This window comes from Notamacropus eugenii, chromosome 2 (assembly GCF_028372415.1).
Source record: "Notamacropus eugenii isolate mMacEug1 chromosome 2, mMacEug1.pri_v2, whole genome shotgun sequence".
NCBI classification, from domain to species: domain Eukaryota; kingdom Metazoa; phylum Chordata; class Mammalia; order Diprotodontia; family Macropodidae; genus Notamacropus; species Notamacropus eugenii.
In genome coordinates this window covers 355232306-355246914 of record NC_092873.1, presented here as the reverse complement: position 1 = coordinate 355246914, position 14609 = coordinate 355232306, and the positions used below count along the sequence as shown (strand labels likewise).

Below are 14609 nucleotides of genomic sequence, written 5' to 3'. Positions count from 1 at the left end.
CATCTGATCTCATTCTTCCCAGAGACAATACAGCCTGAGGGACTGCCCCATTAACCCTTGAGGGGGCGGAGGGTGGTCTCAGAGGCCTGAGCCCCACTAACCCTTAACAAGTTACCGTAATGTCTCACCCTTAATGGGGTCCCTTAGACTAATCTCCTCCTCCCCCATACCCAAGGCACTCACAGGGACATGATTTCACACAACTGGATCCGAAGGTGTATCGCCCATCAGGATTAGGCATTGACTCAAAGGTGTCTGAGTTGTAGATGACCAGTGGTGGGCAGTGCTGTTCACAGATGCCACTGTGGTTGAAGTGAAGGCAGGCCTGACAGGGTTAGGGGCCAGGGGATAGGCAGAATATGTTGAGCATCGAGGCAAAGTCTAGACCCATCCCATATCCCTGGGTACCCATCCTTACACCAAATCTTGGGGAAGGGAAGTAGGCTAAACTATTCAGGACATAACATGGCTTTAGGGGAGGGTAATGCCAGGCAAGGCGCCCACTTTCCCCTGTCATCCCTGCCCAGAGCATTGCCATGGACCAGGCCAAGGAGCTCTTATAGAAATCTACAACACCCTGGTCTCAGGGAGAAGTGAGTAAAAAGGTGAGTTAAGTCAAGTGGGCAAACAGGTATGCAAAACAGCAGGTGGAAGATGCAAGGGGGCATTAGCATAATGCCAGGTGGACACCTACCAGGCAGTCAGAATGCTTGGGGCCAGTGCAGCCAGCAGCACACTGCTCATGGCAGCAGTCTGTGGGGAGGGGACCCTTGCAGCGGGCACAGCCACTGGCACAGATTGTGCTGGTCACTGTTGGTGAGGGAGGAAGGGCAAAGGGTGAGACCTTCCATCGCTTTCCTTTTACCAAACCACCCATTTTAGGCATCAACTCCCAAGGCCTTGTTGAGTTCACATTCCAAACCACAGGGCACAGGCTTCTATCCCCCTCCCCAAACATGGGCTCTCCTCCCAGACTCTCTCTCTAGGACTTACAGCTCTGACAGTTGTCATGTCCTTCCCCCCAGCACTTGCCAGATTTACATGATGAAGAACAGGGGCTGCCTGGGGAGAGAGACAGAGACAGACAGAGAGATAGAGACAGACGGACAGAGACAGAGACGGACAGAGACACAGACACAAAGACAGAGAGACAGAAACAGAGACAGAGAGAGAGAGAGACAGACAGGGAGAGAGAGAGAGAGAGAGAGAGAGAGAGAGAGAGAGAGAGAGAGAGAGAGAGAGAAGATTGAGACGTAGGAGTCAGACCAGGAAAGTGATACAGAGAGACAGACAGATAGGAAAATCAACATAGAGAAGGGAGATAATGGCATGATGTCAGTGGCTGGGCATTAAAAGTAGAGGGGTCAGGAGATCAGGGGATACAGGGTATGGATGTTTCACGTTGTTGTGTGGATCGGGCTTTGTAAACTTTTAAGCACCAGATCATGCAAGCATCATCTACTCCAGGGCAGTTCTAGTAAGTATTAGAAGAAGCGCTAATCTGTGACCCCCCCACCCCCCACCCCCGCCAGATGCTGTCTCCATCACTCACTACATGATACAGTCTAATTTCCCCACTGACTACCTATCTCACGAGATTGCTGTGGGGGAAACACTTTGTAAACCTCTAATAGTTCTACACAGATGCAGGACTGGCGTTATTATGATGGGCGGTGAGGGGAGGAGTCAGGAAGACGATGGAGGGAAGCAAGAGGAAGGGAGGGTCTGAGCTCACAGGTTCGGCTGCGGTTTGTGTCGATGGAGGTGGTAGCCAAGTAGTTGTTCTTATGAAAGATGTCGGTCCACAACACTGTGTCCTGGTGACATAGCTGAGGGTTCCTCTCGATCCGGACCCCACCTTTCAGAATCTCTGGGGGTAGAAGAGGAGGGGAGTGATGACATGGCCAGGAATGGAGGCATAGCTGGACTTTCCCTTGTTTCTCTCTAAAAAGACCCTTAGCTAAGAGTCACAAGACCTGGATTCTAATTCGAGCTCTGCCACCAACTTACTGTGTGACCTTAGGCAAGTCCTTTTCCCTCTCTGGGCCTCATTTCCCCCATTTGGTAAAAGACAAAGGATTGAAGTCGATGGCTTTGAAGGACCCTTCCCTTTTCACACTACCTGCATCTAGTATTCATCTTTTCGGTATTCATCTTTTTTTTTTTTTTTTACTTTTCTATAAAATACTTTTTCCCCAGTTACACATTAAAACAATTTTTAACACGGGTTTTTTTTTTTTGACATTTTACTTGATATTCGTTTTGTAGGTAGCTAGTATTCGGTGTGTTTCCCCCTTTAGAACATAAGCTCCTTCAGGCTGATATTTGTTTTTGCCTTTCTTTGTCTCAATCCTCAGCAAAATACCAAGCTTGTTGACTGATGGACTGACAGCTCAGACTCTCCATGTATCAGCAAGTCGTTCCATGTGTCTTTCTCCATCTCCCCCAGGCTTTCTTCTCACCTCCCATAATAAGATCATAGAGTGAGGGCTGGGAGGGATCTCAGAGGTCATCTAGTCTAACTCTCTTATTTAACAGAAAAGGAAACTGAGGCCCAGGGAGATTAAGTGAGATGTCCAAGGCTACACAATTAGTAGGAACAGGATCTGAACCCAGACCACACAGACTCTACTTGATACTCTTTTACCTTCAATTTTTACCCTTTCCTTTAGTAGTCCTTGTACCAGCCATTGCTCTGCACCACTCCCTTCTCCCATACCTGTGAGGCTTCGAAGTTGCAGCTCCCGTAGGCCTGGGGGCCCCTGTGGTGTGGGAGGGGCAGTCCCAAGGGGAATCCCATTGTCCAGAATGACCAGAGCATATTTGTCCTCAAAGAGCTGTGTGCCTCGTATGATGTGTAGCCTCTGCAACGGGAAACTCTTCACCAGACTGTGGGCAATCAGCACATAACCCTGCACTTCCTGGATGTCCTGGGGAATGGGGTAGAAAAATGGGTGAGGATGGCAAATGGAAATGTCAAGGTGCCCAGCATGACCCCAAACATGCCTCCTCCAAGAAGCAATCTTTTCTCCACTGCCTTGGGCCCATCTATCCTTACTGACCAAGTTCAGTCTCCTAGTGTGAACTATGACTAGGGGACTGGATTGGGTCTAGACCTGCGATTTCACTGATATATGAAATTCTCAGATGAGGAAATTCCTTCTACCAATGCAAGTTGGCACCTTTGCCACAAACTTATCATCTTACAGTTGACCTGGAACACTAAGAGATTAAGTGACTTGACTAGGGTGATACTGCCAATATGTGTCAGAAATGAACTTGAACTCAGGTCTTTCCAACTGCCACACCAGCTCTCTAACCAGTAGGAAACACACCCTCTTGATATTATCAACAAGAATAACATCTTAGCTACTTGAGGTATCGTGGCATTCAGATAAGGCATTGGACTCTACCCACTCAGGCATGATGTCTCTCATCATTATTGTTATCATTAATAATAGTCTTCAGTCTAGAACATTGATATAGGGAACACCCAGCGTGTAAAATCCTTGAAACTTATGATGATCCATAACTTGGTGATGACTTATTAAGCGTTGCCCATGACCACAGAAAGTTCACAAAGGAATTCTGTGTCAGTGGCAGTTCTTGCATCTAAGCTTTCCTGAGCCCTTTAACCATGCTGCCTTGTTAGTAGTTAGCTAGATGGCACAGTGCATAGAGCATTGGGCTTGGAATCAGGAAGACTCATTTTCTCAAGTTCAAGTCCAGCCTTAGCCACTTTCTAGCTGTGTGATCCCAGGCAAGTCACTTAAAACATTATTTGCCTCAGTTTCCTCATCTGTAAAATAAACTGGAGGAAAAAATGACAAATCACTCCAATATCTTTGCCAAGAAAACAATGGGTCATGAAGAATTATCACCTTAGGTACTAGCTGTGTAACTGTGAGCAAATGACTTAGTCTCCCTGCCTCAATTTTCTCACCTGAAAAACAAGGGTGTTAGACCTCTAAGATTCTTCCAGGTCTAAATCTAGAGTCCTACTGCTAACCTACATTTATATAACACTTCCTCCTTTTCTCATTCTCCTTACCACATCCTCATGAGCAGAGCACAGGTCAGATAAGTCCATGTTATAGTTAGGGAGCACAGTGGGTATGTGATTTGTGGAAGTTACTGGTCAGTAACAATGGGTTAGTAGGAGAAACAGGACTTGAAGTCAACTGTCTTGAGTCTTAGACTGCTCCAGGAAGAGGCAAGAAAGCAAAGGAGCAGGAGAGCGCCTATTTGGGGGATCAAGGTAAGAAATATGAGCAAAGGAGAGAGGTGGGGAAGCAAAGTGTGCTCTGGGTGAGATGTCCAAAGGCAGATGCATTATGGGAAGAAAGAGGATTGACTCAGTAGGGGGAGGAATTCCTTCTTTTATTCCTTTGTTTGTACATTCTCTCAATCACAATAACCACAGCTGACCTTTATATAACACTTTATAGTTAAGAAATGCTTTAGACAAGTTTTCTTACTGGATAACCCAGTGAGGTATGTAGGTATGCAAACAATACCATCCCCATTTTATAGAAGAGAAAACGGAGGCTGCAGGTGAAGTGATTTGCCCTAGGACACACACATAAACAGCAGAGCCCAGATCTGAATATAGGGCTTCTGATTCTGAAACTAGTTTCTTCATTCATTTTTTTATTCAGCCAACAATTATACATGAACTACAGCATGTTGTAATGAAAAGACTGCCTGCCCTTTTAAAAGGCAGGGGCTTTGAGTTCAGATCCTAGGACACCTAATTCCAGTTTCCTCACCTATAAAATGAGGAAGTTGACTAACTGACCTCTCAGGTCCCTTTTCATCTCTAAATCTGGAATCCTACTCTGTCTAAAGTTTAGGGAGATAAAATTTAAATTAGGGATTCTTAACCTGAGGTCCATGAACTTTTAAAAAAAATTCTTGCTAATTATATTTCAATAATTGATTTCCCATGTAATCCTATGGATTTTATTTTATACATTTAAAAATATTATTCTGAGAAGTTCTCTCTATAGGTTTCATGAGCTTACCCGAAGGGGCCTATGACACAAAGAAAGGATGAGAATTCTGAGTTTAGACCCTCACGTCACTGAGAGTCTTGTGATTATACAGTTAATTACAATACACAATAATACTTCCTTCAGAGCCATAACTTGGACTTGTGGCACCTGGGGCAGATCAAGTTGGAGGTCCCACTCTCCCTCACAATCCAAGAATTAGCTTGGAGGTTGTTCTTGGGCAATGCCATTTATAAGAGAGGTCTCCCCAGATTTATCTTTTCCACGGATTCTGAGATTTGGATACCTGAGATGTAGATAGCTAGGAAGAAAGCTCCCTTACTTTATATCCTAAATTCCAGGCCTCAAGTGTCTCAACATCTATGGACTGGGGTGTAGTCTGTGGGGATGCCTGGCTAAGCAAAAGACTCCCAGGTTGCTTAGAGAAGCTGTGGTATCCTGGTCCCCTCTTTATGATAAGGGAGCAGGGATTGCTTGTCAGCTTTTTTGAGGCAACAATGGGAGTTTACTCTCTTGGTCCCTTCCCGTGGGTCTAGGGCCTCGAGTCAGGTTTGGTGGAAGGTTCTGATCTTTCCAGGAAGCATTGCCGGGGGCCCAGCATTCATATCGGTAATGGTTTCCACGCCTCAGCTGGCTCCCCTGCCTTCCCTGGTACAGTCAGTCTGAAGCCTTGATAAGGTGAATGGGACTGTAACCTTTGGAGCAGAACTCTTAAGGAAGTTCAATGTAAATCAGACTTGCAATTGTAACTTAAGAGTCTACAAACTGATTGGAGAGACTTTGCCTTCCAAAGGCTGATACACTTGACTGGGAGATGTATATGTAAATACAGAATGTTTCTTGAAATGGGCTACTCTCTGGATGGAGCCTCCAGGACAGAATTGGAGAAAGATGGTGTTCAGAAGGAGTCAGAGCCAACCAACCATGTTTGAGTGGAAAGATGCCTGAGGGTCCACATTTGAAAGGGGGCTGGCATAAAAACAGCTAGCCCCTTTAGAGCACCTTTAGAATTGGCTGAGCCATTAACAAATATCTCCTTTGATTCTTACAATTAACCAGGTGAGGTTGGTGTTACTGCTATCCTCATTTTGCAGATGGGGAAGCTGAGACTGAGAGAGAGGTTAAGTGACTTGCTAAGAGTTGTATCAATAGCACCTGAAGAGGTATTTAAACGCAGGTCTCCCTGAGTCCAAATGTAACTCTTTCTATCCACTGTGCCCCTTAGCTGGTAGGGTAGAAAGGGGGACCTTGACGGTCTAGCTGTTTTACATCTATTACTTAATAACGAATCTTGCCCTTCTCGGTGCCCTGTGGGTCCTGATTTGATGGATTAATGTCAGATCATTGTTTTATGGTATTTCCCTCTCCTGCCTACTGGACTATTTCCTCTTGACCAACTACTCTCCTCTAGAGGAACATTTCAATAAAGTTAGCAGTATAGCACATGGCAAGATGCTTTGGTGGAAGCCTAGGGCCTGCTGGGAGAGACCAGAGGACTATAAGGGGAGGAAGGACACCGAAGGATCTTCAAGTCTGTGTCCCAGAGCAAAGCCTATACATTTTAAGTGAATTAGAGAGCTAGGATATAAAATGCTATTTGAGATTAACTTAGGACAATGAGGTTAGAGTAGGTGGCATGGAGAAATGGCAAGGAAGATCCTAGGAAGAATTTGTTTGTCAGCTTTAAGACAGTGAATGTTGGGGCAGTCAGGTGGTACAGTGGATGGAGTATGAGAACCTGGGTTCAAATTCAGCCTCAAATACTTACTAGCTGTGTGACCCTGGGCAAGTCATTTAATTTTGGTTACTGAGAGAGAGAGACAGGGCAGGGGGGGGGGGGGGGGGAACGGACGTGCCAGATTGGGGTGAGGGGAAATGTCACCTCATCTGGGGCAAGAGGGTAATCTCTGGGTCTCACCTGGAGGAAGGAGAGGTTGGCATCAGCAGGCAGATAAGTGAGCTCCAGGTTGCCTTGTACAACTTGGCATTCTTGGTACAGGTGGCTCAGTGTGTCAAGGTGATTCTCAATGCTGGCAGGGTACTGCAGCTTCATGTCTGTGCCTGTGCACACTAGCAGGAAGGAGAAAAGATGCCATGGTCAGAGCTACCACTGTCCATTTGAAGCTCATTGACCCAGAATTGTCACAGCAACTACAAGGACCCAGAAGTCCTGTTTCTCCAACTAGGGCACAAACACCCAGAGAGGGTCCTTGCTTAGGTCCCAGTCCAATGAAGGAATAGCAAGCTACCCCAGGATCACTGGATCCATAATTCCACTCAAAGAGTTAACAACTAAACAAAACTGTGAGCTAAAGAGGGAAGGCTTTGGAGTGAATCATTTGCCAACTGTACCCATGCAAAAGATAGGAGCTCCCCAGAGTGGACATGGTAGCCTTGTGCCAGTCTCATAATGCTTACCATGGATGGGGTGGGAGTGTGTAACTGACCTTGTCCTCCCCTCCTCTCATAGGGTAGCCAACAGAGAAAACCCGCCTTTATCCCAGAGGCTGTCCCCTAAGACTCTGGCACAATGCCAATAGGGTAAAAATCCCCCAAGGGGGAAGATGAATCATTAGCACCCCTCCTCCCTCTCCCAAACAAACCCAGGGCATTTTCCCCACCCCATTCCAATACCACCCACATGCCAACCTCCTGGCAAAGGATATCCTCCCACCCCAATACCACCCAGAAAGTGTCAATGAGGGTCAGAGTTGGGGTGGGGTTGGGGGTGGGTAAGGCCAGGGCCCCTGGTCACTACAGGGTGAGCTAGATGACCCCAGCCTAGAAAGAAGGGGCATTGTCTAACCACCTTTATTCTGGGCACACTTATCAGACAGCATCACAGCAGAACTCAGTCAAGGTAATGGTGTGTATATGTGCCTAAACCTTGTACAAACTGGCCCCTACGCCCCCACAGGGGGTGAGAGCCTGGAAAAAGTTGGCAAAGGCTCCACCACAGGGACAGCTCATCACACCCCACCCCCAACCCCCACCACCAAGCACATACCTTAACTGCTAACCCCATCTGAGTGACACCATGACAGACACCTCAACTAGGTGTCTGCCTGGACCCAAGGCTAACTGAGAACAGAGATGCCTACCAGGCAGCCAAATCAGGGCAAGAAGGTGCACCCCTAGCCCTCCTTGAAAGAAAAATTATGGTGGTGGGAAATGGGGGTAGTCATATTATCAGCTGGTTCCGTGACTGCTGGCAGGAAGGGGGTTAATATGCCCTGCTGAACTTGTTTTTCTGCTCAGGTGAGAGGATGAGTCATCTGACGCATCTTGACCTGGGAGGGTGTGCCTAGAGGGGTGGCAGGCAGAGGGAGGGCCACTATAGACACACAGCCTTGCATTTTACTGAGCTGCCTGGGATTCCTGCATAACACTTTCATCCCAATCCTCTCCCTCTTTTCTACTCATACCCCCAGGCTCCTCCTCTCTCAGCAGGTTTTATCCCCTACCTCAAAGACTGAGAAAGAATGTGACCCAGTCCTCACTTTTCTGCCCACCTGAGAGTTTGGGGGGAGCAGGAGAATCTCAAAGGCCAGATGTCTGGATGCAAAGAGGGCAGAAGCCAAGGGATTCATTCTTTCCCTGTGAGCCTCCATCTCCCTCCTCCCAAATCCTGATATTCTCTGTCTCTACCCACAAAATCTTCGTAAGGAAAAGAAGAGAAATGGAAAGCCTGGGGAGTCCAGACTTCCAGACTGAGGAAGAGTTGGTCATCTCCTTTTATCTCCCCTTCTGAGTTCTTCCTCATTCCCATCCCCCACCTAGCTCCCAAGAGAAATTGGAGCCAGGGGGCAGACAGGGCCCAAAATAAAGACCCTGCTCCCCTCAGCCACTTCAGCTGCTCTGCCCCAGCCCAGCTGTCTCCCTAGGCCCCAGCCCAAAGCCCAGGAAAGGGAGCCCCCTGACCCCACCCCCCAGTAGCTCCCTGGTTCTGAGCACACACCCAAAGTACTGTGGTGGGACCTTACGGGCAGGAGAATGACATAGGGAAAGGCCCATACACACTTTTAGTGTCACTAATAAACTTTCAGAAAGAATCTCAACTTGAGGAAGAAAGGGGGCTGAAGAGGGAGTGGAGATAGCCCTGAGTCCCAGCGCTTTTGTTTGCTCATTTTGTGACCCTTCAGCTGCTTATTATGAGACTCCCAGATTGGAGTGTTTGCACACTGCCAGGAGAGGAAGAAGAGAAGGAAGAAACTCACTGGCTCCAATGACCCAGCTTCAAGTTTTAGTATCAATGGCCAGCGGACATCCTAACACATTGACACCCAGATCACAGGCAACAGGTATGGGGACCACGGACCTGGGGGTTCCCCTCTAGACACAGAACTTGCCTCGCCACTCACACTTGTTCTTCATTCTGAAACTTTTTCTATCCCTAAGCCCCACATTCCATTGGTTCCACCAATATTTCTTTCTGGGTAGAGTTGAGATCAGTCTCATTCCCTGCAAAGGAACCTTCCTGCTTCCAGTTTTCCTCTTCCCAAGAAGTCTACCAATCCTGGACTTTCTGAATTCAAGAAAAGAAAATGTACTTTTAATGGATATGTATCTTGAAAGCCATGATGTGGCAGATAGGGAACTAGCCTTGTAGTTAGGAAGACCTGCATTCAAGTAACACTATTGACATACACTTAGCTTGTGGCACTAGTCAAGTCACTTATTAGCTTCTTCCAGATGCACAGAAGACACACAGTCTAGTCTCACATCTTCCCTTACTATTCTTTTCTTTAGCCTTCATCATACCCTGGTCTTTTGTAAAGAGACCTCAGAAACCATCTAGTCCAATTCCTTTACTTTAGAGAGAAAGAAATGGAGTCTATGGGAAGTTAAGTGAATTTCCCAAGGTCACACAGGTAGTAATTGTTAGAGATGGGTTTTGAACTCAGATTCTCTGGCTCCACCATCAGTTCTTTCTATTGTACTGAGCTGCTTGCCTTATGTTTTGATAGGTCCTACTAATATGATATCCTCATTCCTGACCAATCTCTTTCTTTCTCATGTATGGTCCTCCATGATGACACTCGGCAACTACCAGGGTTTACTCCTCCTAGAAGGAATCAGACCCTAGAAGGATCTTCTCATTTTCTTCCACTTCACCAACAATCTCTAGACCAGTGCAATTCCTAATCCCAAACACCTGCTTTCAGGAGGGAGTTTGGGGTGAGTTTTCAACACTACCCCCATGGTAGAAGAACTCTCCATGCTTCAGAGAGACCCAGTCCCTTAATAATGCCTGCTCTGCCCTCACTTGCTGCCCCCTCCTCTCTGCTTTTCTCTCCCCTGTCTTCCGCCCCAGTTGTTTCACTCCCACCCACACCCCAAAGACTTCCTGCCATCCTCAACAACAGTGACCCCCCCCCCCCAATTCCAACAAGTCTTCCTGACCAGTGAACAGAATTCTGTTCATGGAACATGGATCCTTTCCTGTTCCTTTTCCCCTTTGCCCAATCAACTGAAGACAAGGGAGATGAAATTGTGTGTACTAAAGAAGCATGGGCAATAAAGAGATGCCAACATAAATGATTGCTGCTGAAGGTGGGAGGTGGAGGAGAGATGGTGGTTGATGAAGAGAATCATTCAATTTCTTTTCTCACTGAGAGGACTTCTGAGACTCACCCAGCAAACACTGCTCCAATGCTGTGAGACGAGAATGGATGTATCATGAGCCCTATTTTTATACATGAGGAAATTGTGGCTCCAGCAAGGTTGTTGCAGAGTCCAGAGTCACACAGCTAACAAGCTCCATAGATGGCATTTGAACCCAGGACTTTCTGGCTTAAGTCCAGCATTTTATATTACACCAGAGGGCAAAGGCTGTTTATCTGGGGTCCATGAACCATGGGTTTTTTGGGGGGGAAGGTGTCCATGAACTTGGATGGAGAAAAAAAATGCAGTTATTTCCATTAACTTCTAACTGAAATATAACATCTTTAAATGATTTAAAAACACTGTTCTGAAAAGGGATTCATAGGTTTCATCATACTGTCTAAGGGGTCCAAGGTTGCAACAGAGGTGAAGAACTTCCACGACTTGGGCAAGACAATGCCTTCCTTTTTTTTTTTTTTTTTTTTTTGGTCCCTTGGAAGACTAGACAACTGGGTCAGAATTATTTTTCTAGAAAAAGAGAAATGGCACTCTTCAGGATGCTGCCTTTAGGGAAAGTGAATTTGGGACTGTGACTGACTCTCAGTCTCACAAGTTAGTCATCGATGACAAAATCAAAGTATTTTATTTTGACCTTTGAAATGCAATGAATTTATCTTCCCCATTATACTTTACTTAATACTTAAATGAGTTTACTTCCCTGGAGCACAACCACTAATGCGGGGGAGGGAATGGTGGATAATAGGGGAGCCAACCTCAGTATTAATAATCATAAGCATAAGCTGTAGATAATACACAAATTGAGAATTTACATGGCTTTCAAAGTCAATAATTCCTCAGCCTATGAGATAGGATTCTGGCAAAAGTCTGACCTCTCTGCCTTTTATTCACTCCCCTTGCCCAGACTCTGAAGTCCCTCCTCAATGCCCCTTCCTGTAGCCTCACAGGTAGTTTCCTTTAGGTAGAATTACCTATGACATATCCTTACAGTATGCTGCCCCTGAAGAGACGGGATAGGGAGCAACTTGTATGAAGAACTGACCCTTTGACTATCCCTTCCCCTCCTTCCTCAATACCCCCCATCCCCAACATATTCATCTCCTTTCTCCTTTGAACAGGTCCATCAAGGATTTTTTAAAAATATGAGCATAAGAACAGTAGTAGGGAAACCTGTGGAAACTGAGGCACAAAGGTAAAGAAACTGAGGCAGGGAGAGAACTATAGACCCATATTACCAACATAACAGAAGCTCCCATCAGGCCTCCTTTCTTGGTCACCCAGTTTTTTCAGCAGTTGAACAAAAACATAGTTTCAAGAATCCAGATTACACACTAACTGTCCTGCCTTAGCCAGAATATTAGAGTCTGAAGAGATTCTGGATTGCGGGTCGGGAAGCTAAACATGTGGGGTCAGAGAGGGAGAGCTAAGTACTATGTTCTGGATCCAAATGGAGAGGATGGGATACATTTATTTGGGGCTTTCCAGCAAACCTGACTCAGTCATCTCAAAGATCCTGGGTATGCAAAGAGCACAGTTCCCCAGAACCCAAGTTATGGAGTCAGCGTTGTTTGGTAACACAAAGGAACACACACATACAGACAAAACAGACTTACAGACATTGAGACACACACAGACCCCGCCCCCAGAGGCACATAGAGAGAGACTCAACATCCGCCAAGATCCTCTCCTCAAGTGTATGCTGCCCTCAACAGCCTTCAGTCCTATCCCACCTCATCCCTTTCTCCCTCCACCCTCAATGAAGGAAAAGGCCAAACCAAAAGCAACAGCCCTTACCCTTTCAGCTCCAAGTGGTCCCTTTTAGTTTGCCAAGTCCCCAACCTTTGGAATTCTCCCCCATGCCCCAAGACCACCCCAGAACCCCTCTTTATGTCCCATCCCTTACACCTGCCGAGTTAAGCCCAACAAAATTAAGCCTTTCTCTCCTTCCCAGACTGGCCCAGAAGAAATTTATTCAAAACAACTGTCTCCCCTACCCGCCCCCTCTTTTCTTCCGTCTCTAGGCCTCCCTCCCCACACTAGTGAGTGTGGTAACATCCAAGCAAACCTACAACCTTCTTCTCTCCCCACTCCTGGTCCAACTGGTTATCTCTCTGCCCCCTCCCAACCCCACCCCCCCAGCCCAAGGCAGAATTGGAGTAGTAACAACCTGAGGTAGAGAGTGGGTGGGGGGGCAGGAGAGGAGGGAGGATTGAAGAACAAATTAGGACCCCCCCCCCCCCCCCCAGAAAGCCAGCCCAGCCCAGTTCAGTCTGGAGATTAGTGGCTGTGGATTTTAAGAGTCAAACAGAAGGAACATATGAACGCGAATACACAAACGCACGCGCGCGCGCGCGCGCACACACACACACACACACACACACACACACACACACACACACAAAACTTAGCAGGACTTTTTTCCCCCTTCTGGTCAATTCTGTAAAACTTTTTGACTATTTCCCCGTTTGACAAGAGCTGGCTGGGACCCAAGCCCTATGTCGGGCCCCTTCAATGTAACTTTACCCCCTGCCCTATCTACCTCCCTGATCTGGCTTCATCTCTCTGACTTCATCCCCCCAGGCCCTCCCGGGAGTCCCCCTTCCCCCGGAGGCTTGGTCATATTTCTTCTCTATTGACTCCCATGCTTTCTAAATCTTTGCTTTCCTCACTCCCACTCCTCATCCCTGTCAAATGTGCCCCTAAGTTTTTCTTCCCCTTGAGAATTCTTTGCAGGAAAGGGCTGCAGACAGTTCTCTCCCAGTCGGACTCACCTTGGGTTCCCCAGACTGCTGGGGGCAGGAGGACCAGAAGGAGCCCCCAACAGCAGCAGCCCGACAGATCCATAGTCCTCACTTCGGCCCGGGGCCCATGGCTCCCAGGCTCAGGAGGAGGACCGATGGAACCTAAGAGCTGGGAGATAAGGGGATCCTGGGAAGCACCCCAATCCGGGCAGGAATCCCCTTGAGCGAGTCACTGGCTCAGTGGAGGTATTTTTCTTCTTTGCTGACTTCTCTCTTTTAGCCAGGATTGCAGGGGAATCTCAGCTCTACAACTTCATTCCTGTAGTTCCTCAAAGCAGTCACTGCTTGTCCTCCTCCTCCTCCTCCTCCTCCTCCTCCTCCTCCTCCTCCTCCTCCTCCTCCTTCTCGGGAGCGCGCTGCTCGGTCTCGATCCCGCCCTCCCCCCCCCCCCCTCCCAACTACATTCCAACAAGTCTCTGGGAGTGGCAGTGGCTGCTCCCAGCTTTACTTTCTATCTCCCTGGGTAGGCCTGGGGGTGCCTCAATCTCCCCTGAATCTAGAGACTTTTTTAGAAACCTGTTGTTCCTGGAAGGAGGGGTTGGGGACAGACGGGATACTTTACTTTTGCCATCACCAGGCTTTCCCAGTCTACTGTTACACAACCCTCTAATCTGGAGGGAACCCTAATCAAGGCTGCCTTTCCCCATCTTCTCCTAACCCAGGCTCCCCTTCCCTTTATTAACAAGCTCCATTCCTTTCCCCCATGCTCATCCTCATCTCAATTATCTACTCCAACCCTTTCTTCTAGAACAGGGATTCTTAACTATTTTTGTGTCATGGACCCCCTTTGGCAGCCTAATGAAGCCAATGGAGCCCTTCTTAGAATAATGTTTTTATGTAACTGAAGGAAATGCTAAATTTCAGTTAGATTAGAAGTTAGTGAAAATAAAAGATTTCTTTTTCCCCATCCAAGGTCACAGACCTCCTGAAATGTCTACAGAGCCCTTGGTCTGTGGATGGATCGCAAATTCCAGTTCTTTTGTGGAAGGATAGGGAAGGGAATATACTAAGTTTGAGATATTCTAGGCATCCTCTTCTCAGGCTCTGAGAGAAAAAGGCAGTAACTCAGGCTCAGAAAAGTGACTACTACAAGGTGGGGAAGGGACAGATTTAGTTAATGTTAGTTAAGCAGCCCCCTCAATTTGGTGTCGGACCGAGGCTGCCTCACATGGGT

At 47.2% G+C, this 14609-nt stretch overlaps 1 protein-coding gene across 1 annotated transcript in view; it reads right to left on the bottom strand.

Moving 5' to 3' along the window:
• Nucleotides 1-13788, bottom strand: part of ERBB2 (erb-b2 receptor tyrosine kinase 2) — a 30432-nt gene extending 16644 nt beyond the window's left edge. The window contains exons 1-7 of the mRNA XM_072646298.1: nucleotides 13406-13788; nucleotides 6931-7082; nucleotides 2720-2930; nucleotides 1736-1870; nucleotides 994-1062; nucleotides 695-810; nucleotides 184-325 (exon numbers count right to left, since the gene is read on the bottom strand). Of these exons, the coding sequence (XP_072502399.1) occupies nucleotides 184-325; nucleotides 695-810; nucleotides 994-1062; nucleotides 1736-1870; nucleotides 2720-2930; nucleotides 6931-7082; nucleotides 13406-13478 (898 nt within the window). The 5' untranslated portion in view covers nucleotides 13479-13788. The remainder of the gene's footprint in view (nucleotides 1-183; nucleotides 326-694; nucleotides 811-993; nucleotides 1063-1735; nucleotides 1871-2719; nucleotides 2931-6930; nucleotides 7083-13405) is intronic.
• Nucleotides 13789-14609: the final 821 nt, after the last annotated feature.